This window comes from Cyrtonyx montezumae, unplaced genomic scaffold (assembly GCF_038088225.1).
Source record: "Cyrtonyx montezumae isolate F1298 unplaced genomic scaffold, pur_monq_1.0 scaffold_13, whole genome shotgun sequence".
In the NCBI taxonomy this organism is placed as follows: domain Eukaryota; kingdom Metazoa; phylum Chordata; class Aves; order Galliformes; family Odontophoridae; genus Cyrtonyx; species Cyrtonyx montezumae.
In genome coordinates, this window is record NW_027071859.1 from 32,071,127 (window position 1) to 32,097,367 (window position 26,241).

The 26,241-nt window shown below is 35.9% G+C and overlaps 1 protein-coding gene across 1 annotated transcript in view; it reads right to left on the reverse strand.

Annotated features, from left to right (window-relative positions):
* The window catches only part of ME1 (malic enzyme 1), a 157,437-nt gene that overhangs the window by 99,391 nt on the left and 31,805 nt on the right, over positions 1–26,241 (reverse strand). The window contains exons 2-3 of the mRNA XM_065730953.1: positions 18,493–18,626; positions 11,407–11,556 (exon numbers count right to left, since the gene is read on the reverse strand). Coding sequence (XP_065587025.1) covers positions 11,407–11,556; positions 18,493–18,626 — 284 coding nt within the window. The remainder of the gene's footprint in view (positions 1–11,406; positions 11,557–18,492; positions 18,627–26,241) is intronic.

A 26,241-nucleotide genomic window follows, 5' to 3' on the forward strand; every position in this document is an offset into this window, starting at 1 on the left:
GAAAGTAGACTCTGTTGTTCTGCCATCATGACCGAGATGTCAGGCTTTGGTGACTGCTGGGAAACACAAGAAGCCTTCCAAGATGAGAAGTTTCAGGGCACTGAGTCAGTGCTTTGCAGTAACACAGTTTCTCTGTTGACAATTCATCCTATCACAGAACTGACTTCTCGACAATTTTCCCACATGAAAAGGTAAGATTATAAACTGATAATCAGAATAAACAAATCACTGTTTAGTGACAATGTGAGTAGTTTGGTATTAAATTTAAATTCCATTTTATTCTCATTGTAAGAAGCAAGTCTTTATGTATTTTTAATTGATGTTTGTGTCATTTCCTCATTTTATTTTCCACTATTTTAATGTCTGGCATTACTCAAAATCTAGATCACAGAATCACAGAACCACCAAGATTGGACCTCCAAGATCAACCAGTCCAGCCATCTATCTACCACCAATATTTCTCCATGCCTCTTAGTACAACATCTAAATACTTCCAGGGACAGTAATTCAACCATAGGTTCATAGGTTCGTTAGGTTGGAAAGGACCTACAAGACCATCTAGTCCAACCATTCTCCTATCACCATCACTACTCAACTACTAAATCAAATCCCTGGTGACTGTAATCACAGTCAGGAGTTGAGTTGGTGTAATTGATGGAGTAGCTTCATGAGCAGTCACTGGTGATAGTGCAATGAAATGCAGTCACAGTGTGTTTCTAAAACCACTATTTGTGAATATCCTGGCTTTTGAAGGGGTTTGAAGGCTCACACCTGGTGTAAAAAAAGAAGAGGCATAGGCCTCTCTGAGGCCACTACTATAGAAAGTCCATAGGCCATATTCTAAAACATCCAACAAAGATAGAGTTATGTTTCACCATAAGGTCTGAATGCAATGCACCAACCACACATCACATGACCAAGGCTACAAGCATCCTGAAGAATTTTGTTTCCTGCCCAGTACACTGTGTGCACTGTTGTACTTCTACATTCTGTGTAAAGTGGCAAACTGAAAATATAAATCGGTACATTGCTGCAGCAAACAGAAATGAGATAGACTTGAAATGACTTCTATTCTATTTATGTGAGGAAAACAAACACCTGTGTTCATATTCTAGCCATCTCTGAATAAACTTCATCTCAGCAACAGTAAACCCTCCCTTAGATGAAACATTCTTCCACCAGAAAGCTCAACAAAATAACTTTCTGAAGTACACCTAGTTAAAGTTTTGAGATCTCCTACAGTTTTTTTAACTTGAGATTAAATAGAAATTCAAGATAAATTCAGTTGCTTTGGGAGTAAAGAGACAAATATAAGAACTGAATTTTTATCCTTATATGAAAAGCAAGAGTATTGCATTTCTCAGTACTTGTTTTCTGGAGCCTGTTCCTTATTTCAATTGATTGATACATGCCTACTTTATCAGTGTCGACTTCTGGCTGGAAATCTTTCATTCAGATCGGTATTAGCCAGCACTTGTACAAAAAAGCACTTGGTTTCACTGGCTTATATGTGTTTTTACTGTTTGGTCTACTCAGTCTATGATCCTACCAATCTCTCATACATTGACAGCTGCTTTCTAAAAAAATATTATTTTTAATGCATGTGATTTAATCATTTAAGAGTCATTAACAAATTAAGGTCCTTACAGGAAGCAGAACTGACTTACAGTGCCACCACTTAGCTCTGAGTCTGGTGGTGAGGATGACAGAGCTTCACAAACCTTTCTCCACCCAGCCACAGAATGCAGTACTTTAATGCCATTTCTACTGTAGATTTTGTAAAGTTATGGCCTGATCTTCTTATGTTTAAGTTTATTATAATTCTCACTGCTGATACTTTTTTATTCAACAGCGCACATAAGAAAATCATTGTATAAAGTGATAAATTTTTGCCAAAAAAGAATGGAAATTTAATTCAACAAATAGAAGTATTTATTTCTATCCCAAAACATTTCTAGAATTTCCTTACCAGGAGAGGCATATGGCTGTCTCAAAGACTGTGTGAAAAGAAGTTCAGAACTGATAAGCATAATAAATATAAACACAGGACATATGAAGCACAATAATCCCATTATCATGACTTTGTATGGTGACAATCGTTATACCTTCTTTTCACTTTAAATTCTCTTTTAAGATCTATTTAGAAAGCTTCTACTCAGAGGTAGAACACTATGACTTTAATATATACAAGTTACTGCAAAGTTGGGGACTTTTACTTTCTGTTTTTGGCTCCACCAAAAACAATATATGAATATTTTAAAGTTACATTATCTTGTTTTCAAAATGCAACAAGAAGTCTATGCTGGACTGCTGAGTAATGAGAACATAATGAACAGAGAAGCTGCTGAGTAGGTAAATGGAGGATTTGCAGCAAGGACGTGCAGCAAATGTACAGAAAACAAGAGCTGGAGAATTTCCAGTGTAAGCATACCCTCAAAGGAAAAGCCCTCTGGATGTGGACAGGGATATATACAGAATGAACTAATTTAAGTATTGTAATGTTTCCAAGTCACTGGCGTTGTCCCATCTGAAGTACTACTGGCACCTCATTTTGCAACATAAAAAGAATTACTGGAAATTTGGAGAAAGTTCTCTGCACATTGTCAGAGGGTGGGATTCCTCTTCCTCTGCAAAGACCTCAGTGTAAAAGAGCACACTGAATGCTTATCAATCACCTGTAGCAGTTCATATAGCTATAAGTGCAGACACCACATGGGATCTTCCTTCAGAGAAGATATTTGTTAACACAAGTCAGAAGAGATCCTTATTAAGTCCAGATACAGGATTCCAGGCATACTATGGGATTCAGATAACAGAAGTGGTTCTATGAAGACAGATGTTGGGAAATCCTACAGTTTATATTAGTTCTAAGCACTGAGTCAGGTGAGATCTCTGTTTGTCTGTGTCTGATGAAGAGAACTTTTAGCTGTATATATGCGAGCTTCAACAGTCTAAGAGTTGTTTATCTGGATGACAGTTTTCAAAGGAAGACATCCATATTTCTTGCAGTCTTAAATGGCTAACAGTCAAGGATAACTCTTCTGGAAGATTCCTTGATGACTTCAAGAGATAACCCATATTTCATGGGAAGAGAAGCATTTTTAAAATAATTAGAATAATTAGTTAGAATAATTATCTGGACTGGGACATAAGCATCCTGAAGACCAAGAACCATTCTTCATTACTCCCTATGGACTAAACAAATCAATAACACTAGAACTGAATTTGTTTTTTTGAGTAAGAGATTAAGACCCTCTACATGTAAAAGCCTATGTCCAGGATATGTTCTTTATAGCATTAACAATAACTATAACATTAAGAAATAAAAAGCTCTAAAAATATTTATAACTAAAAAATAGTCTAATGACCAATTATTACTTAATATCCAACTACTTTTGTATTTTTTCTTGAAGCAACTTATAAAAATGGTCCCACAAAAAAGGGACAGAAGATGAAGCTTGAGCAGTGCCCATTCTAAAATTAAACAAACAAATAAAGCAACACAAATTATACAGTCCCAGGGAACAATGTCAAAAAACCTACATGAGATGTCAGACTGACATGTTTGCTAAAAGTTTGATAGCCTGTCCTTGAAAAAGTGTTGGTCTAAGGAAAGTTATGACCCTCTTATTGAAGCAAGCAACTCTTGAAAAATTTGCTTCAGGGCCGAACAATGTTGACAGTTTAGGGTGCTATATAAATCTGGCAGGTTGACAGAGGCTGTTTCACTAAGCAAAAAATGTGGTTGATAAATATCAGAGAGGACAGAGCCAGTAAGTAGACCTCTTCTTTACAGTATTACCTGATGAATTAGTATAGCTTATAAGACTTTGGCCAACTTGAGGCATAAAACTAAATGAAATTACTGCATATTTTATCAAGAAATATTCTACTTTGGGAAATCTGTAAGCTTATAACCCAAAGACTATTGTGGATTGGCACAACAGCAAAATCTCCCTGAAGATTCAGAAGAAACGGGAAGATATTGAAGATATATATAAGTGGTTATAAATTGATGCATATTCTAATTAATAATAGGAAACTGTAACTTGTTGAAAGAAAATCACTGTTCTAATATCTATAGTGCATCTGTTGATATATAGCTTACCTTTTAATATGGTATTGGCAGTAGGGAGAAAAGATTAGTCAGAGAAATATACTCTCTATTTCTGTACACTTTTCTGCATAGAGATCTGCAAACTGATTGTTTTGAGAACTCACAGGAGAAGAGTCTAAAAGTCATACAAATTGTAAATTGTCACACAAATTGTCCTTCCTATATGGTGAAAAGCATAAGAAAATTCTGTGTTTCAGGAGAGTATTTTAGTAGGATGCACAGGAAGGGAGATGTCAAAATCCGTAGAAGTATAAGTTCTCATTGGCTCTGAGTTCAGATGCCCTTGAAAGGAGACATTTGAGTCTCCCAAATTCTTGGAGGAGAGGGAACTTTCTACTCTAATCTTTCACAAGAGGTGATGGAAATTTGTAAAATACAACAAAACAAATCGAATGAGACCAGGTATACCCTGGAAATATCCAGGATTTTGAGAAAGATGTGGAGAGGGAAACAGACAGGTAAGGTATACATTTGTTCTGGCACCCTTGAAGAGAAACCACCAACGACTGTAGAAGGGCCCTGAGGATTTCTCAGAAAACTGTAAAGAGGGGAAAAAAAATGATCCAACACTGACTGCTGCCAAACTTTTTGGGAGTCATGTTTTGAGTAGCACTGGCCTCATTTCCTCCTGCTCATGGCCCAGATGTTCTCCCTCCAGAAAAAACAGAGCAATGCACCATCAAGAGGTACAAACTTAGGCTGAAAGCCAAAAATTCCATGCTTGTGATGTGTTTTGGGACAAAGTTTCTTTTATGATCGTGATGAGAATTCCCAAGATTACCTGCATAAGAAATCATCTATGCAGCTTGAGAGGATAGGAAGAAACTAACAACAATGAAAATTTCAACTCTGACAAGACTAAATAAAAGACAACCTCAAAGTGCGACTTCTGTAAATCCCATCCAGCCACTATAGCTGTAGGTAAAGCCTACATGAAAGCACTACGTACATAGAAAAAACACCATGTCAAGAATATTATATGTCATAATATCAGATCAGGACCATATATTTTCAGTTTTGTATAAGCTAAACATTAATGGTTCTGTTCTAAGGTAAATGTTTAATAAAAAGAAAAATTCACAATATGACTAAATGGTGAAAACTACTGTCAACGTATTACTAAAAGTTATGAATTTAACATGGTTCAAGAGAGACCAGATGGCTTCATGTGTGTAATCTAAATCATATTCTAATATTTTCAAAATCAAGGTACAACTCTTTTCATTCATCTATTTCTTAGATATTGGCTTAATATTTACATAGCACTTTTAAGACCAAAATGAGGCCAACTGACATTTTCCATGCAAAGATTCTCACAGCTTCCTCTGCAGAGTTACTGGCTGGTGACAGTCTGAGTAAAACACACCTTGTGCACAGTCTTGCGAGGTATGCTTCTAGAAGACAGTCTAGGAGAAGAGAGGAATTCAACATACTCGTTGTGTACCAGTTCCCTTTTTCCAGCTTTTCAGAGTATGGCAAAATATTACACTATTAGCCTTAGTTTAAGCTGAGGAAGCAACAGAATGCTAAGCTAAGATTTAGCTTGATGAAGGTAACAGAGAAGACCAGAACTATGCCAAAGAGTAGAATTACAGGGTGTCATGAAGGTGTTATGGCGCTTTAATTCAGTGGAAAGACTGCTCAAAAAGAAAAAATAATAATAAAGAAAGGAAAACTGTCTGGAAAATGTCATTGGTTGTCATTCTCACGAGAGACATAAGTGAAAATGACAAACAACATTTACTTGAAAAGTGCTCTGTGAGGGCCTGCAATTGTCGTTACTGGTGGACACTTGGAGCCAATAACAAAGATTATATAAAATCAGAAGAAAAGCTGCAGCCCTGTTAATTATCTGTTTCAATGCTATAGAACAGCTTGTGCCCTAGCCTGTGTTGTTAACACACACAGTCCCTATCAGCACTTGCTGAAGAATGGAACTCCAATGTGTTATTTTCAAACAAGGATCTTGCTTGTGGTACATCTTTGTGACAACATATTTCAGTTTTAAAAACTACCCTAAATATTCTGCCACGCTGAGCTCAATCAATAAAAAAGAATTCTTAAGTGACTTTGTAACTTAATATAATTTTAATATTATTTTATGCTATAAAAGTACCATTTTTTACAAAGTAAAGATAATAGTAAGATAATTGTTCAGAGTAACATCATATTAATAATGGTTCAAAATATAAACCTGTTTGGCCTAGGAAAATCCATCTAGATGTTTTGAAAAAAACATGGGGCAGTTATACTGAGAAGATGTTATGTTAAGTGAATCCAGACTTTCTGGTCTCAATCAAGAAAATAGCACATATCTGTGTGTGAAACAGGCATTCCCAAGGAAGCACCAGTAACTGAACTTCATTGGCTCTTGTGACCCAGGAGAACTTGACAGGTTTTTGGCCTCCTGCATGTCAAGTCTGGTTTCTGAAGAGACTTGGATTTCAGAGGCATCCATCCAAAGGAATTAACAAAAAAATAAAATTAAGTCTCTAGTGAAAACCTCATTAAAAACTGTGATAAAAATTATTATATGCACAGCAATACTCAACCTTGTTCTGGCAAATAGATTGCAGCTCTGCTGCCAAGTTCTAAAATTTTGTAAGCTCTGTCACAGGAGACAAATATTTCCATCTCCTCTAATTCCATTTCCTCATTAAAGAATTACACTATCCTGCAGCTGAGAATCTCAATGTGTTTGGTAAACATTAGCATATCAATGAAAATAAGAACTCATCCAACAGAGTACATCTGTAAATGCATGCAATAAGTATGAAAAGATACATTCCCTTTGAGAAATGCGAAGAAAAAAATCAATCTCAAATTCATATGTGCTGGATCAATCAGACACTTCAGTATGGAGGCAAACAAATCCAACATCAGCACTTGTAAGCTGAATATTTGACATACCGAATTGTTCTGTGAAATATGGGTACTAACAACCACCAATAACATTCTAAGCATTCTTTAAAAATATGAAAAGAGCTAAACCAAACATATTTTCAGAACACTTATTAAAAGTCAATTTGAACTGTAATCTTGCTTAGACCTGGAAAGGAAAATTCAGATCTCCTTTTTCTAGTCATATGAGGAAGGAAAATAAGATAAAGGGCAAAGGTGAATGAATTATTAAAGAAGAAAACTTTTTTGAGAAGACTTTACTGGACAATTAGCTAGAAGTTAGGGAAGATCTGATTATATATATATATATAAAATAAGGTAAAAGGAAAAAAAAAATAAAGCCCAGGTTGACATACTACTTTGCCTCTTCAGTGACAGCATCTGAGCACTCAATATGCAGCATCAATTTCAATTTAGGTACTTTTAAAATTGTTCCCAGTTATCTTAACAGCACATGACTGCCTCAGTAAATCACTCCGGAAGAGATCTGACACACCTGTGTGGCTGCAATAGTTAATAGGGCTTGCTCTTTCTATATTCTGTTTGAAATGACTTTTCCTTCCAGGAGTGGAAATACATAAGGAGTCACCTAACATTTTATCAACATCCCAAGTCTACAGCGTAGCAACACTTGCCAATTTTTCCTCCTCTCTCTGAACACTGAGTTTACACGAGAATCTGAAGCTCCTGGGTGTTCTCTCAACTATGTAAAAAGTTGATTTTGGACTCTTAGAGGAAATTTCCATTGAACTTTCCCATATTTATATTTTCTGGATGAATAAAGTGACTGAAAATACAGATAGATTTTAGAAATCTGATTATAGAAATAGATTGTTTCTTGGCAAGTACAGCAAAAGTTGTATCGTGCATATGCTTTGTTTAATTAAAGAACATTTTACTTAAATGAAAAGTAGAAACTCCTGACCAGAAAGCTACCTCATAGGGATTCTCAGATACTGTTCTTAAAGGTGGCGTGACTGCAGCAATACTGCCAGAACTCCACTACATTCCCAGCATAAGCCTTTAAAACTTCTATCTTTCTATCACATTTTTCAAATCCTTTTACATGTCTACAGTATATCAAAGAGATAGAGTGGGAAGAATTCTTTTGGAAGTCTGCATTCCTTCACTGACCAGCCCCCATAGGAGCACTCATCTTCCCTCATCTTCAATTGTTAGAGATTGGCTATCAGATTTATTTGTTTCTAGACCGTCAGATACTTGCTCATTATACTGATGGATTCTCTATACTAATGAAGCTGAATATTCAAGGAGTAATGCAATTCTGAGTTAAGTTTTAATTTTAGAGTCAAATGTCAATTATCCAGATGAGCATCAAACTAGCGAATGGAGTTATTTTGCAGCTGGTTTTCTTGAGAAATATTGCTTAATCACACATTCAGCTAACCAGCCAAGAATGCTCATTCTACAATTGCAAAATACTGATTCAGGATGAAAAACATCTCATCTTAGCCACAATGTCCTTCTGTAACTCTAAGAACATCTTGTGAGCCCATATAGTCTTCCGAAAACATGCAAGGGAGGCACAGATGATGATCTCATTCACTGAACTCTCTAGATACATATCTTTAAACTATTTTTCATTAACTCCTTGACTGAATATATAACTTGCAAAGCAGGAGTTTAAAGCTCACAACACACAGAGGTCCAAGCAAATATAGAAAAAACTTACAGATTTAAGCTGGATATTAAGATATTACCTTGCAACTTTCCATATTATACAAATATTAATGTAAGAATATCATGATTAGAGTAGACTACAATATTTTTTTTTCTTTTCTTCTTTTTGAGTACTAACTGAAATGTCTGTTTTATCTTTGCAACTTCAACTCACAGAGGGTGCTGTTTATGAGGGATTTCAATATATAACACTGAATGAGTCACATTCTAGAATATAGTTTCAAGGCAAATAAAGCTGATTGCTCTTCACAGCTTTGGAATATTTTACAAGCTTTCTCTTAGGAAAAAAAAGGATCTCTTTAATAGAATGCAGTCAAAGATGACAAAACACATGTATTTTTAAAGTAGCAAAGAATCTGTCAAAGGAGACACTTTGTGGACTTTTCTTCTGTGTGACTTTTCCTCTGATGAGCACCAGAATCAGTTGAGTGCTTGGGGAATGTATGAGTAGGAAGTGAGCCACCATGAAAATAACTACTGGGAATTTGCAGAGGAACAGTAAACATCCGATTTGGCTAATGATCTTTTTTCTTACAAAAAATAAAATTTATGAGATTTTTTTGAGATTCAGAAGACTGTAAATGTTTTTCAGCCATCTTTACTGAAATGAGTCATTAAAACACTTATTGGAAAGTGGTCAGGCAATCCAGGACTAGATACAAAACAGTCTGTTATAAATATCCTTCACATCTCTAAAGACAGTCAGTCATAAAAAACAAAGCTCACATGTAGCTGGGAAAGCAGTAGACAGTTGAATACAGCCAAGGCTGATTTCAGTAGCTTAAGAATACAACTGAAGACCAAAAGGCGTGTCAGTGAAACATTACTTAATATTGTTTCAAACACCATTCATTCATTAGCAGCTTAAGTGCAGTGAAAGGATGTCATATACTAAATAGTGGATTGTCCTATAAATCACATAGGGAAACTATGTAAGTAGTTAGAAGTTGTGAAGTACTGTAAATAGTGGAATAGTGGATTTGCTAATTTTCACTAAGGAAATTAACTTTCTCTTTTTAAGAAAAAAAATCTTGCCAATATTGGTAATTAGAGTCATGTTTTTAAGAATATACATATATCAAGACACTTAAACAGCACCTGCATGCTGCTCTGTCATCAGTCAGTCACTGTCTTAGAATATCGAAATACATTATCAGAATGCAAGTTCACTACTTACATGCCAGCTTACAGGGCTTTTTTAAACAGAACACAGGAAAATCCATGGGGAACATAGCAACTTTGCACAATGTTATATATACTGGTAGTTTTATATTGTAGTCATTTGCTGAGCTGAGAGAATTCAGCTTGCTTTTTCCCAAAACCTCACAGTACATGTAAAACTGGTAGTATGCTTTGTTTTTTGATCCAGCATGAGTAGGAGATGCTCTTTGGGCAATATCTTACATGGCAAGAAATATCAAAACAGTGACAGTTTAGGCAAAGACTTAATTTACAGACAAATTTATCACTTTCTGGAAAGTCAACAAAATCACCATGGTGATAATACTGATGTGAAAAAAGATGACTTCTCTTGCTAGGAGAGCCACTTACAAGCCACAGATTGATTAACAGGTTAAAGAAAGCACTCTTGAGGTATTTTTTAAACTTTTTTCTGTCTATAGAAGTGGGAATTTTATGTTGTGTATTTGGCCAGATGGTTGTGACTCATTCAGTCACAAGGCCAAAATGATTTTTACACTGACAACAAACCCTTGAAGCCCTAAGCCTTGTACCTCAAATACCTCCTGCTTAAGAAACTGTCAGCAGCCATTTGTTCCTTTAATTTTGCAAACCTCTCATTTTTGATCAATCTTAAAAAAAAGACTGATATAAAAATAACCATTTCTGTTAACAGAATTTTGTATATATTGCTCATTTATCTCTTCTTTTGCCAGAAAATAGCACAGAATGCCCTGAAGTATTGTTCCATTTTGCAATTGGAGCAAAGATGTTCACTGTTCACTTCCAAGCCTCAGAAACTGTTTCTGATTGAAGCAAAAATACTGCCTTAACTATAGAGATCGCCAAATTCTACAGGCCTTGAAGTCTGAGTTCTCTGCTGGTACACACAGCAAACAGCAATCACCAAAAATCTCAGACAATGTGGGCTGTAAACAGAAGCTGACAGAAATTTCTTTCATATCACTTCCCCATCATTCTATAAATACATGTGCCTTATACAGAACAAAAGCATTCCAGTAGCCTATGAAACCACAAATTATCAGTCAGTGAGATAAGGGATTTGAGGATTATTGATTATTTCTACGATGCCCATATGTACACACAAAACGAACTCTTAGGTTATATACATTCTATTATTATATGTGTGTGTATGTAGAACATGTATAATGCAAATATATAGGTAAAAGCCAATACTCTTAAGATTGATAAAGCAAATTTAAGACTAAGGATCCACTCTTTTATAGTGTACTAAAACACAGCTAGGATTGCAAGAAAGTAAAATTAAGTTAATGAGATTAAAAATGTATCCATGTTTAACACAATTAAATCAAGCATTTACCTTCTTAATGCAGCACAAATGATTGTTTAATGTAGAGCAAAAGCTTAATCTGATTTATCTCAACTATCACAGTTCTGGCTTATTTTCAGCAATGTTAGAACCCCCCATGCAGAAATCTGCCAAGTAGAAAATAAGATACAATTACTTTTATTTGAAACTTACATACCGTGGCCTCCGAAACGCTAAACCGTAATGCTGGCAAGCCAGTCCCACAGTGGGAGTATAAACAATAGGCATGAACTTTTCAATGTCAGAAGTCAGCACTTTATAGAAAAGCTTTTCATTTCGATCCTGAAGACTCATTAGTAGAATATATCTGTGGAGAATGAGATATAATTAGTCAGGCATCAAGTGAAGATATAAGAAGTAAATTCAGAAACAAAAAGATGCCTAAATAATTAGTTAAAGCTATGTTTGTACTGCAACAGTCTCTTAGATTCCTATCTAGAATGTTTAAATTCCTCTTTGTCTTAACAACAATAATATTTCAGACATATAGGATAAGTAGTTGAGACAGGGAGAAGCTGAAACGATCGCAATGTTTGTATACTCTACACCATCAGGAAGCTAAAACTGGGCTGATCCAGGTATAAAACAGGATGCTGAAAGACAATTTTTAGTCTGTCAGAACCTAAACCATACCTATCCATAATTTCATTTGAAATTAAATAGTCATTAAAAGAAAAATTATACAAAATTACTCACTTGAAGGAAAAAAAATAGCTTTTTCTTCACTTGTCTCCATAGAAAATTCTCCCAAACCCAGATGAATACTTCAAATAAAAACTTTACCAGTATGCTGCAGGAGAAGTCTTTCAAAAACAAAGACATATGTCTTTCAACACTGAAGTTTATCTTTGTAATGAAGTCTACAATTTTTAATTAATCTCCTAACAGAAATTAATTCTGGATGGCATTTGAAGAAGTTTTATATTTATTTAAAAAGAAATTCCATGTAAAAAACATCAGAAAAATGAGAGTGGAAAAATACATTGCTTATTTTGATCTGCTTTTGACTACTATCACTCTAACATTGAATAAATACTGAATTACTCATGATCCCAGCCAGAATCACTGAGTATGACAATGAAAATGAGAGTCTTCATTTCTAGTGACTTCAAGTTATACAGTTTTTTTCAGGTATGAGCTTGGTCAGTTCATGAACACTTAATATTTTGGAATCTGATGAGCCTAAGCAATCTAGCAAATATTCAGCTGTTTTGTTAAAGCTTAGCTTTATCCATCAGCTAAAGAAGCATTCAACAAGCCCAGTAAAAATGGTCAGTGCAGCCCCTCTGGCAACCAGAGACTGCAGTGAGATGTCAGGATTGAGAGGCAAACCAGTTTAATCCCTTGTGTTACTAAGAGTGTTCTAGCCTCCATATAGAACAAGACTTTGAAACCAGACTGTTGAATGTGTACTCTAAATACAATCATTATGAGATATCCTGAATTATCTTTCCTTCTACATGGAAGTTTAGACTGTGCTCCAGAGTTAAATTATATCCTACACTTGCAATTCTCAGCTGCAAATACATATCTACTATTTTTCCCTCATATTATTACATTTCTTTACAACCTTTTATTTTCCTTGCATTTTATCATGATATGGCATGCCTTTCAATCTCCTTGTATTCCTGCAGCACTTTCTTTATTAAAACCTTTCAGCTGAGAAAGATTATCCCTTGAAATTTAAGCTCCTTTAAATACAATTGCAAATATATTTGAGGGCATTCATTTATTTCCAGAAAATCTCAAAGTGGTGTGAGAGACTATCAGGTATACTCGGGCCTGCTCCGTACCAGAGATTACAAGCTTTCATGCAAGCCAGGTGATTATATTTTTAACAAGTTGCCAATACATTTTTTCCTTTTTAACAGTTATACTTACAATGAGAAGCACCTATTTAAAACTTTAGCTTTTCATTGCCCTTTCTTATTAATCAGAACAATTCAGAATTTTAAATGTTGTAGAGAAAGCTTTTACAGAGTGAATTAAAAGGTGTTTAAAGAGCTTCTTCAAGGGCTTCCACTCTCTTCGCTAAAACTCTCCATTTTGGTGTTTTTTTTTATTGTCCATGAGCAATAAGTTGGGATTTGATTTCCTTATTTATATTTATGATGCCACTTTAATATTCTGGATATGATTAAAAAAATACAAAGATAATAATGGCACAATACCAAAAATGATATTTTAAAATATTGCATATTTTGCCATAACCAAATTGGCAAAGTAGGTATTATTATCAGAAAAAATATATATTTTAGATACGAGAAATTTTGCTCAGAAGGCTAAATTTCAGTGACAGGTATAAAATACCTCCTAAAACTACTTCCTTATGAGCTTCCTCTTTCCGAGAAGTTCCTTATAAGAAGGAAAACCAAAAAACCCTCCTCCTCAGTGTGGTGATGGTAATAAGGCATTAGACAACAACTATGCGTCTCTTAGCAAAATCCAAGTAATCTACAGAATTGAAACCATAAAGCAATTTTCAGCACTGTGCTTTAAAAAAAGATACATTTAAAACGCAGTGTTTCATGGAATCTTTTACTAAAGCCCGCATGTAATTAAAAACACAGTGAAAATGAGTAATAAAATGTGGAGAATGAGCACTTGAGCCATAAAAAGGGAGAAAAATACTATCTGGTCTCAGACAGGGAGTCTTGAACAAAGATTCAGGGAAAAGGTTCAGAATTAGAAAAGCAAGAACTGGCAAGGAAGACAGTGGAGACTGCCAAGTATTCACATTTTTCCTATGTCATTCTGCCTAGTTGACTTTACTTCACCTAAGAACTTTTAGTGCCATACTTCTATTTGACTGCTGAGGGAGGGAGATTTAGGCTGTTAGGAAGAAATTTTTAACTCTGAGGGTGGTAAGGCACTAGCACAGCTTCCGAAAGAGCTGAGTGCCCCATCCCTGGAGGCATTTGAGGTCAGGTTGGGTACCTCGGCAGCTGAGTGGGGGGGGGCAGCCCTGCCCATGGCAGGGGGTAGAACTAGATGATCTTTAAGGTCTCCTCCAATCTAAGCCATTTCATGGTTCTATTATTCCATTAAAAACAGAATTAATTACAGGAGCAACAAAAGGATGTAAAGCAAATATCACCCAAAAAACAAAAGAAAACTGATATGGCTACTGGAAAATTAAACTATTAGGATAATTTATCCTACATGTGCTCTATCAGCCTGCATCTTACACAATAAAATGGAATTGTAGAACAAAAAAAATGAAGTATCAAAAAACAACTTTTGCTCATGTCTTGCAAGACATGAGAGCAAATAAAGGAAACTTGGAAGAAATATATCCATATATGTATACATAAATTGTATAAAGACACAAACATCAATTTGAATTAACAGTGTCAATACAGAAATGTTATTTAAAACAGTGAACTTAAAGAAATAAATAAATTACACAATAATCTCAGGAAAAGAAACGATCTGATGGCCCCTCTCGTGATGCTAACATGTTCAGTAAAATTTTTATCAGTATAACTGTTTGGAGGAAGAAAAACTGCTAGAAGATATGTCTGTCTAAAGGGCAAAGTCTTCAGTGTCAATATGGAGTAAAAATAAAGACAATTAAGAACACATGGGGGGAAAAATCAAATTACTTGCAGAATTCATTGCATCTTTTCCATATTAAGTTAGAGGAACAAAATTATTTTCTGTTATTGGTTTTCTTTTGCCAAGCATACCAGGCAGTATATTTGCTTCTGTTTCACATTCATATTATATATGAACTTGTGGTATTTCAGAACATAGCAATTCCACACTGCAAGTCAGCAAAGGAATATCAGCCATGCCAAAACATGTAACACCATGGTACTATTAGCTTAGCTTTATGACTTCGCAAAAATATACTTTCCAATCAAAACCAGGGCAGGCTACAATCCTGCCAGTATACAGCACTGTCTTACACAGCACGTTTCATTAGATAATACTTTTCTATTTAAGTACTCAGAAGTATCTGGTATTGTCATATCCAAATGCATGCATCTTTTGTATTGGGATGTAAAACACTAATACACACTCATGACCAAACTCTAGATTTAGGAAGAAAACAATAGCATCTCTTTCTCTCTTCTGAGTCACTGCTCTTACAGGAAGGAAGACTAGATGCATGCGAGAAGTAACTTTTTTCTAGAATTATTATCTTTGTCATCACTAGAAGTCAACAGATTCATGCTCTTATACAAGCCTGTCCTTGAGCATGTTCCTGCATAGGGATCACTGAGACTCTTTCAGTTTCCAATTAAAACAGTCCAAGTCTTTTGACAGTATCTGTCAGTGATAGGATTCAAGAAGTAACAGAGCAGGATCACCTTTCCTTCTCCTTTTAGTATATTTCAACACGGATGTGAGTACAGGAGATGAGTTAACATACAGCCTTGAGGGACAGTATTTTTCTTAACTCAAAAAAGTGTCTCTGAGCTCACACACATGTAGTGTGCATTTCTGCAGAGCATGGTGTCTACTGGCACACTCCAATAGAATTTGCAGACACTTGACTTATAAAAACAGCTATAAATCACATTTTGCATGCACACACAAGCTTTTCACACTCAATTCTCACAAACGTCTCTGAAAAGAAGCCCAGGTTCATAACCTGTAAAGGAAGCGTCTTCTGCATGCAAGTACTACCAAGTTCTCGGTCAGTGGGTTCAGCCCAGAGCAGAGTTGCTGAGGAGAGGCCTCATGGTGACCAACCACTCCTCGCAGGGAGCAGAGGGGCAGCACTGGGCTCTGATCTCTGGTGTCAGTGACTGGAGAGGTTCTACACTACTATGAAATGTACGCTTATATATGTAACAATTAAGTGGTTTTATTTTGCTAAAAACTGAAGAAAACACTGCTATAATATAATACATAGAAAATTTCTTTATCACACTATAGCATAATATGAAGAGTCAGTTTAGACCTGCTGGGTGTTCACACAGAAAACACATGATTTCTTGAAGAATTTCCTTTTAGAGGGACTTGTGGATTTCTGTAATTTTAACTTAAACACTTAAGCACTCAAAATTATCGAAGTTCTTAATTTACACAACTTTACACAGATCAGACGTTCATTTTCAATGCTTATTGCATAGCTGCTATAGACCTGTGTTACCCACTGAGGTTGTAAGTCTCAACTGGAGACTGCCAAGCACATATTCCTGCATCAGGCAGAGGCAGTGAGAGCAGAGAAAAGCCTGGATTCATCTTTGCTCCCTGGTTTAAGGTATTAATACACATCCATCAGCTCTTCCCCAAGCCTACTCTGAACCTGAGCTAAAAGACATCTAGGTCTGGGCATGGGCATTTGATAACCTCTATAATCCTGTGGTAATCATTCCCAGGCTGATTCACATCCAAGCCTATACTACAGCTGGCAAATTATGTCACCACACTGCTAAAGGTGAAGAGGCAAGGTGGGACACAGGGACCAGAGATCTGCTTGAAGATGAGTAGCGCTGAGCTCAGCTCTGTGGTACCAAGCATGGTGACAGCTCCTAGTCCAGTTTATTGGCCAGTATAAATGCAGAAACACTGTTTCTTCAGGCTATACTCTGCAGATAATAATAATAACAAGATAATAAGCACAGCTTTTAATTACTGAAGTCTTTTAGTGATAGGAGAAGGAAAAGAATATATTTCTCATCAATATTTTTGGGTTTTTTTTGGAAAAGAGAATTTGCAAAGGAAGACTCATAGGTGAGAAACGATTACACTGAACTTTAGTTATTTACATACAGACTTTAAGTTTATCAGAGTAAGATAAATTTTGAAAAAAATATCTCTGAAGAAAATGACTTCTGAAAATCTTTATATTTATTTTAAATGTATACTTGTATTTATGCATATTGTATTTTTTAGAAAATGTATCTTCCCTCTCCAACTTGAAAGTCAGATAGATCATTCTTTCCGTTCCTCTAGCATAACAAAGAAAGTGTTTTGCTAAGTATTCCTATGATGGCGAGAGACCACTGCAATCAAAAGATGGGTATATTGTGGATTTTTATGTTTGAAATGGTACAGCATTCAAACTTTCAATGATCTATCATATAGAAGTGACAGCTATTTTGTGTATTCTTTTCCTTTTCCTGCAGAAATTCTTCACTGTGGCAAGGAGCTATTTGAATGTCCAAAAATTTTGGCTGAAAAGTAAAGAATTAAGATTTGTATATACAGCTAATCTCCTCTTGAATTCTTCATAGTTAAATCTGCAATTTTCCATCTGTGTTGTTTTAAGAAATGCTTTTTTTCCTGTGACCTGAAGTAGGAGCAAAAGTTCCTTGCAAGTTATGGAACACATACAAATACAATATAAAAGGCTTTTCTCCCTGCTTTTAAGTTACAGATTAATAGAAAATACATCAGCTCAAGTAGAAATGAACAACTATATTGTCCTGGAATGAAGGCACTTCTTCACAGCAGAGTTAAGAAGGAGATGAAGGCTTAAGGACAGAAGAAGTTCTCTACTATGTGTTTATAGGAAGCGTCTCTGTGGCAGTTTATGCTATGCTACATATAGAGACTCAGACTTGATCAATCTAGCCTGAGTGGTAACTACTCTGATAACTGATATTTCTCTCCTTGAGATCACTGGAGGCTAGCTAGTAGAGAAAAGGTACCACAACCATGTACTCTGCACGGACAAGGAAGGCCGTGCTTCTTCTATTCTGCCTCTGTGAAAAACAAACACGATGGGAATTTTAAAAAGACTCCAATAGACAGGTTATCTAAAAGCATCTGGTTATATAAAAACAACAAGACAAGCCACAACAGAGAAAAGAAAGACAAAGGGGGAAAATAAATAGGAATACTGCAGTACCTATGTAGTTTTACCAAATGAGTACTCATAAATGTTAACCTCACCTTCCCACATCCTTGTCCTTCAAAAATCTATATTACATGATAGTTTTGTAATGTTTTATTAATATTATATATTTTGTAAGCATATACATCTATATACAGGTAAAGATGTTGAGTTTTTAGCTTCACGTCAGTTCTTTTTTCTGTTGACTTTTGTTGTCATTTGGTTACTGAACAATAAATCTGTGTCAACAGTACTAGAATATTATTATTGAAAACTCAGATTTGATTTTTTGAAGAAAGCATTCTGGAAAAGCTATATGTTATACATTTAGCTTAATTATTCTCAATTTTCAACAGCGGCAACAGCTCAAAATTAATCTCATCTACTATCAAAAAAACAAAAAAGGAACACATTTGATAATTAGGTTGCAATCTTACAGCCATATTTTACCTGTCTAAGTCGGATGTCAGTCTTTCAAAATTCTTAAGAATAGTCAAAACCTGGACATCTTGACTGAGAAAGCAAGGTGGCAACAGTCCATGAATATTCAAGTGTTGTCTTTCCTCCAAGGTAAAAGCCATGCCCTGCAATATATATATATATACATATAAATATAGATAGATGTAGACAGAGAGATATCTTTCAATAAAATTCTTCAGCAAATTATAACACTGGGAAATCAGCATAAAAAAAAACTTATTTAATACTAAACAATTAAAAATTATGAAGTGATTTTGGAAAAATAGTATATTACTGAGTATAAGAGAACAGTCCTGTACAGTGCAATAGCCCCATTCCAGAATAGAATGAGTTGAAATCTTCCAACACTGCAATATTATTCCCTGAAAAGTTTTTTAAGCTAGAGCTCAAGTAGAGAACAGCAGTCCATAGGCTTTGAAAGGTGAATGTTATGTTCTTAAATACTCATTTGTTTGTCTATCTTCTAAACATAGTGCATGGATAATGTTCATTTTCCTGTAAACATTATGATTATAATATCTGAAAGTTTTTCAGTGTCTGGGTTATGTCAGGTGTTCACGTGAATTTTTGACAGAATGCCATAGTACAACAAAGTAGTCATTATCTTTTTATAACCAAAGAGGCTGATCCAGAACCTAGTGAAGCCAGTCAACAGAAACATGGCCATTGTGAGTTCGGAGTAAATTCTGATCCAAATTTGTTTTGTTTTTCAAATTCCTATTCAGTTACACTAAGAAAAGTCTTGATACAGACTCAGTGGATTTTCTCATAGCATCCAGAAGACTTTAAGAAGTAGTTATTGTGTTGAATAGATAGTTGTAATACACGTTTGCAACTTAAAGATTGGTAGACTGCCAAATATCTGCTTTTATAATGAGATATGTTTGTCTAAACTTCATTCAAATATTAGAGAAAATAACTGCTTAAGTTTTACTTTGATATGGTAACTGCAGATAGAGAGGGCTGTTGATGAAATCAGATTTCTGATCTTTTCAGGAATGTGATAGGGCTTTCTTCTACATATGACCTATTAAATCTATACGTTTCATACTATAACCACTATATGAGCTCCACCAACTCATTCTCCCATTTCCTTAACATCCTGCCTGCCTTGTTTACATCCTTGTAGCAGGTCTGGCAGTTCTGCAGGTGTTCCTTCTAGGTTAACACCAGAAGTTTCTGTAACGTACTATCTTATGAAAACAATAAGAAAGCACTTCTGGTGTATTCATGGCACAAAAGAGGGAAAAAAGGGCAATGTAATGTTTTTTCATTCATTCTTGTGTGGACAATAAATACTACTATGGTATCATCACACCCATCTCTATATAATTTCAAAATTTCTTTGTTCATTTCACTTGAAGAATTACCAGATAAAACTATGATGGAAAAAAACAGGTAAGCCAACTGCAAACACAAAAGGTGCCCTTCGCTGTACCAACTACTCATACTGTTTCAAGAGATCAGATTCACAACCCTTTACACAATACCTGTACTGCCTTTTGCACAGCTCCTAATGATGCAAGATGATGTATTGATGCTGTATAGTTTGATTATAGGGAAAAGCTTTAATTTTCAGAAATATGTACCTTGCAGAACTTATTCCTACAGAACTGAAACAAAATAATTTTTGCTCTTACTACTCTACACTTCTTTTTTAATTTTCATCAAAATAGTTTTCAAGTCGTTTTCACAGCTGCTAAAAAAAAAAAAAGAAAAAACAGCAATTCCATCACTATCTATATATTATCTACATTTAGACTATGCATGTTTAGGTCACACTATATCTGCACTAAAATGCCATTAACCAAGTTGTTACCACTAAGGAAAAAGATGATCCCAAAACAAGGGAAAGAAAAATTTGTGACAAAAGCTTTTCGAAACACCAAACAATTCTGGATCTATTGAACATGCTCCTTTCAAACACAGAAATGGTGTGAAGCTAAGTTTAGTAACGGCCAATGATAATTTTGCTACAGCTTTCTGTGCATGCAGGTATTTAGGCATTTCAAAAACCTTGTTTTTTCCTGATCCAACATTACCTTTTTGTGGCCCTGTATGTCATAAGTGACTCCAGCTGCTATTTCATTTTGAAAGACCAACAAAGAAGAAAAAGTCAACACTCCTCAAGGGTTTCAAAGTAGGTTTCTCTATCCCAAGTAGATTTCTTTTGCCCCAGGAAATACATAAAAGCTGTGCATGTACGCTCATGCACACACACCCTTCAGCATCAGTTCCAAGTGATTGGACTTACAGAGCTTCACAGTTTCAGTGGATCAGTGTTGACCAAAAAAATGGCAAGCCAATAATCCTATGGTTCACACCTCTCCTATGTTTCATAGAGAGGATTTTTCTGAAAGGAAAATTTAGAAAGTCTGTGTTTGTCTTTACTTTTAGGAATAAGATAAGAACTTTAATTACTACTCCACAATTTGCATTCTTTCTGGAATCTGTATTTTAAAACAGACACAAGAAAAGTTACTTCATCTTGCCAAGTTCCCTTTTAAAAAAGTGTTTCATCTTGGAATAGCATATTTTCCACGTGTTGCTACAGCTCCTACTGTACACATTAATTTCTTTTGGGCAATACTTCAAAAACAAAACCCGCTTCTACACCAATTATGCTATACATACTTTTAAAATTCTCCACTTGTATACTCTTCTTTAGCACAGCTACCATGAATTTTTCAAATGTATAAGACAGAATGTTAGCTTCTCTTTTCTCAGATACTTTAAATGCTTATAAGAAAATAATTATGATTGAAGCACATTGCATGACAATTTAATGAGAAGGCCATTTCATAACAGTCATGCTCTTTCATCTGATAATAGGAAGAGCTACCCTACATACATTTTGTGGCTTAGGTTTAGATTCCTTGCACTAGCTTTTCATATTCAGTTTTCCACTGTGGAATTCTTAATGTTGATAGTGTTGTTTCCCAGACATCCAGCAGAGAGTGCTCTAAGTTCAGCTTGCCTTACTGCTTGTAGAGTGAGCACACCTGGATGGGGCAGGCTTCCAATCTCTAATCACTCAACTAAATAAAACTGGGGACATTTTCGTTTTGCACTCTGTACTACAGATAATTCGTCCAAGAAGAACAATAGTGTGACATTCTAAAAACAAGACAAGATCAAGAGACCGCAACTGCAAGCATTAACTTTACCTAAATTTTGTTCCTTATTTTCATTGCTTTGTGTCTTCAGAAGACAACATATATGTCATTGTGATCATAAAATGAGTTATGTTTAGGTCTCCCAGGTAAGAGTTTTCAAGTCTAAAGCGTTTTTGTTTCATATGTTTCTTTAAATATTCTGACTTTGGGAAAACCTTAAGTTCTTCTTTATTCACCTCATTACCTGTCTTTCTCACAAACCATTTGGCGGAACACACAACTCCTCAGTTTTACAGAAAGCTGAGTCTATTTTTCTCTTTTTCATTTTCAAGCAGTTTAACTCATTGCAAATTTAATTGTGAATTCATCTCTCAGTTTGCAGTGAAGTTATATACTTTTACCAATTTTTTATATTACTACACATTGTTCAGTGTTCTTTTGTTATTTAATCTTTATCATTTTATTAACTCAGCTCTTAGCTATGTTCTCTGTCCAGCCTCTATCCTTTCCCATAGTCCACTCCATTACATGCTTATTTTAGTGCAATTACACATCAGTAAGTCTTGTTCAGTAGCAGCCATAAAACAGGAAAAACAGAAGAACACCATTTGGAATCAAACAGTTTTTTGCACCAGCTTTCAACCAAACTAAGAAGTTGTGTTTCAGGATACAGAGAACACATTCAAAATATTTCAAGAGCTATCTCAATCTCAGATCACAGTCAGCAAAGAGGCAAGTTCTCTTTCAACACAAATTGGATTCCAAAGATTACATAAACTCCTTAAGAAAAAGACAGTGCACCAAATTATGTGCACATGCTGTCTATGCTAATGAGATTCAGCTCCGTTAATGGATAGCCAGAACTATCTCAAAAAAGGTCCATCACAGGCATCCTCCTTCAGTTTCTTTAGAGACCTAGTCCTCTTTTGTTCTAGTAAACCAAAATGCACAGTTTTAGAAACCTGTACCTATTCTCCTCCTGTAGGTCTCACTGCACACAGTTCCTAACATTACAGCATGTAGGACAATGCTGTCTCTTCAAAGATGAAATCATGCACAGGTCCAAGGGTCTTAGATGTGGTGACTCTTTCCTCAGCTTCTGGTCATAGCAGACCAAGCCCAGTAACACCTCAAGTCCCCTCAGGGGACAACAGACAGCAGTTGATCATTGTCTCAGAGTTCAGTAAAAAGAAAATAAAACCCTCAATTAAAAGATCTTTCCATGTCTCAAAATCCTAAATGTGAACTAATTTCAACAGTATCTGGAAAGAACCACTCATATCCAAGGGATGCAGATATGCAGAACATCTGTGGCTGCAGCTGGAAGGAGCAGGGCTGGCTCCAAGCCACCGCCTGCAGCCTGCTGCTGGAAGAGACGGTAACTCAGAGCAGAGCACAAGCAGTCTGGCACACCATGTGCAGAGAAAAGCCCACAGCTGCATGAAACGCAAGTCTGCAAAAAGATTTGAATCGCTTCTTTGAAGAAATATGCCTACAGACGGAGCCTCTGCCATTCCGTATCTTAAAAAATAATATTAATAAAAAACAAAAAAAGGAAAATAAAATGAGAAGAAAGCATTTGGCTGAAACACTAAAAACATTTTCCAGTCACAGGAGAGGAGTTTTTTCCTCAAGATTTCCCAGGTATGTCACTGTTAGTTGCCAGTCCCATGCCATCCCATACTGCTCACACTATTTTATGCACAACTTTCTCTCCAGAAGTCCAACTGAATGAGATGTGGTCTCTAAGAAAACTTAATTGTTGATATGTATAAGAGTTTGCAAGCAAATCCTTTGCTGATTCTGCTTTTGCCTTTCAAAATTTTGGCTCCTTGTTCTACTCTAGTGCTGTTAGAGAAGAATCCAAGTTGAAACAAATATAACAATTTTCTTCTGCTTTATTTTAAGGAGGACTTCATAGGCTGAGAAAACAGCATGATATATGTATAGTCCTGCTGGATTTGGACTACATGAAAACATTTCCAGGCACATAAAATATTGTGGTTCCCTCTAGAAGAGAATATTAAAATTTTTCTGTAAATTTTACATATTCAAGTAACTTTATTAAAATCTCCATTAAAAATATGGCACACATGAATTCTTAAGTGTTTTAAGCTACATTTAAGAGTCAGATGATCTGCAAATCCTTTCGTGATATTTTATATCTGTTGTATTTAAGGAAATACCCTACATGCAATCAAAAATGAAGTTTCACAAGCTTTTCTTTTTCACTTTGCACTTCAGAGAAAGTAGAAAAATACACTAAATTTTCCATATCCAGAACTTCTTTAAAGGGAAACACCCCAGTAACAGAGAAAATGATACTCTGAGATGCACTGAGTAATGGACTTATTCTTCTAAAAACAAATGTGGCTCATGGCCAGACATTTGTGTTGGATCACTTGGTATGGCTACAGGTGATCCTGATAGTTTCTTTCAACATTCTTGTCATAACTGCCACAAAATATTACTAGTACAGACAACTTCTTCAGATATTTGAGTCAATTCCCTTTCTTTAAAGAGCAGTTTAGGCCAGAGCAATCACAAAGTGTCCCTATAGCTAAGGAGAAGGAGTAATCTTAATACTGCAACTCAAGCAACGGTTTTCTGTCATCAAGGGTCCTCCTTTGGTTTTCAGGAAAACAATACACATGCAAAATATCAATATAAAATATGGAGCTCAGACATGAATACTGAACATGAAAATACAAACCTGCTGCACCATATCACACATACAATTACTTCAAGTTTTAAGGAAAGTCAGGAGACTTGAATTATATTCACAGCTCAATTCTATGTCCATAGGATTTTCAAATGCAAACTTAAAAAGTCACATCACCAAGGGAAACTGAAACCAAAGTCACAAATAACTTCTAACAAATAAACCAGGAATAAATACAGTAGCTAATAAACACACCCAGGGACTTATGACACAAAACAAATGCAGATGGCTAGAAGGAGATCAGACTTCTCTTGGCAAATTCATCATGGGAATGCGTGGGCAGCTTGGCAGCCTTGTAGTGAGCTGGTAATGGGGATTGCATATGAGCATGATTCAGGGTAGAACATTAGCAATGACATATCATGGCATTCTTATTTTGGCAATCTTCCTTCAATCTACTGTAAACAATTACAATTTACAATTTACCTGAAAGAAAGCAATCAAAACTACTTTAAGAAAGTTTTGGTACATATTTGTCTTATTATACACACATATATACAGTAAAATCTTTTTGCATTCCATAACCTTTCCTCACATTAAGTTTGTGATGGCTGTATTGCACAAACAGCAGAGATTAATAAGTGGAAGCGTAAAACAAGTCAGCAAGTTAATACTATATAAAAATACAGAGTATGTTGTGGTACAATTTAGGATGGAACAGTCTCTAGAGTGAGACACTAAATTTAGATGTTCATAGGCAATCTAGGTACCTATTCTCTTACTACAATTATAATATATATAGTATTGATAAAGAATTATCAGCTCACTCTAGAAAAGATACCTTGCATTCAGTAATGCAAATTTCTCCCTCGGCTCCAACAATTGTATTTCCAACAAGCCAAATTCAGATGTGCACACATAAGAGACTTCTATCACCTGGGAAGCTCTGAGGTATTGGAGAAATCAACATGGCATAACTTGTTATGACAGTGATATCAACTGAAAATCAATTTCAAGAGGACTTGGGATACTTGGATAGCAACAGGTGAAAGTAAGGCACAACACTCTTGTGCACCTCAAACGACACTAGTTGCCTACATGCCACTTGAAGTGATTGTCCCTTACCTTGTGTATGGTTCTGGGAGCTACAATATAAGGACATAAAACTACTATAGGGCATCCAAAGGTGGGCTACAAAGATGGGAAAGGTGAGTGAGGACCAGTTAAGATCCCTAGATTTGCTCAATCCAGAGCAGAGGAGACCGGGGAGAAGACTCATGGCAACCTACAGCTCCGAATGAGGGGAATGGAGGGGCAGTGCTGAGCTTTGCTCCCTGGTGGCAGCAACAGGATCTGAAGGAACAGTGGTGTGAGGAAAAGGTTCTTAATCAGAGGGAGATGGGTGTGGAACAGGCTCCCTATGGCAGTGGGGATGACAGGACGAGAGGGAATGGCCAGAAGTTGCGCCGGGGAAGATTTAGATTAGATTTGAGGAAACATTTTTTCTCTGAAAGAGTGTTCAGGCACTGGAATGGCCTGCCTAGGGAGGTGGTTGAGGCACCATCCCTAGCGCTGTTCAAGAAGCGTTTAGATGAGGTGCTAAGGGATTTGATTTAGTAGTTGGGTAGGGATGGTGATAGGAGGATGGTTGGACTAGATGATCTTGTAGGTCCTTTCCAACCTTATGAACCTATGAACCTATGAACCTATGGATGGCCCTGAGCTGCTGGAGTTCAAGGAGCAGGGGGTTGGACTGGACGATTTCTTGAGGTCCCTTCCAAACCCTGCAACTCTGTGTGATTTTGTGAGAGTGTTCGGGCAATATTCTCAGACAAAGGGTTTGAATTTTGAGTGGTGCTGTGTGGAGTCAGTTGGACTCAGTGATCCTTGTGGGTCCCTTGCAACTCATGATATTCTGTGATTCTATAATATGTGAACCAC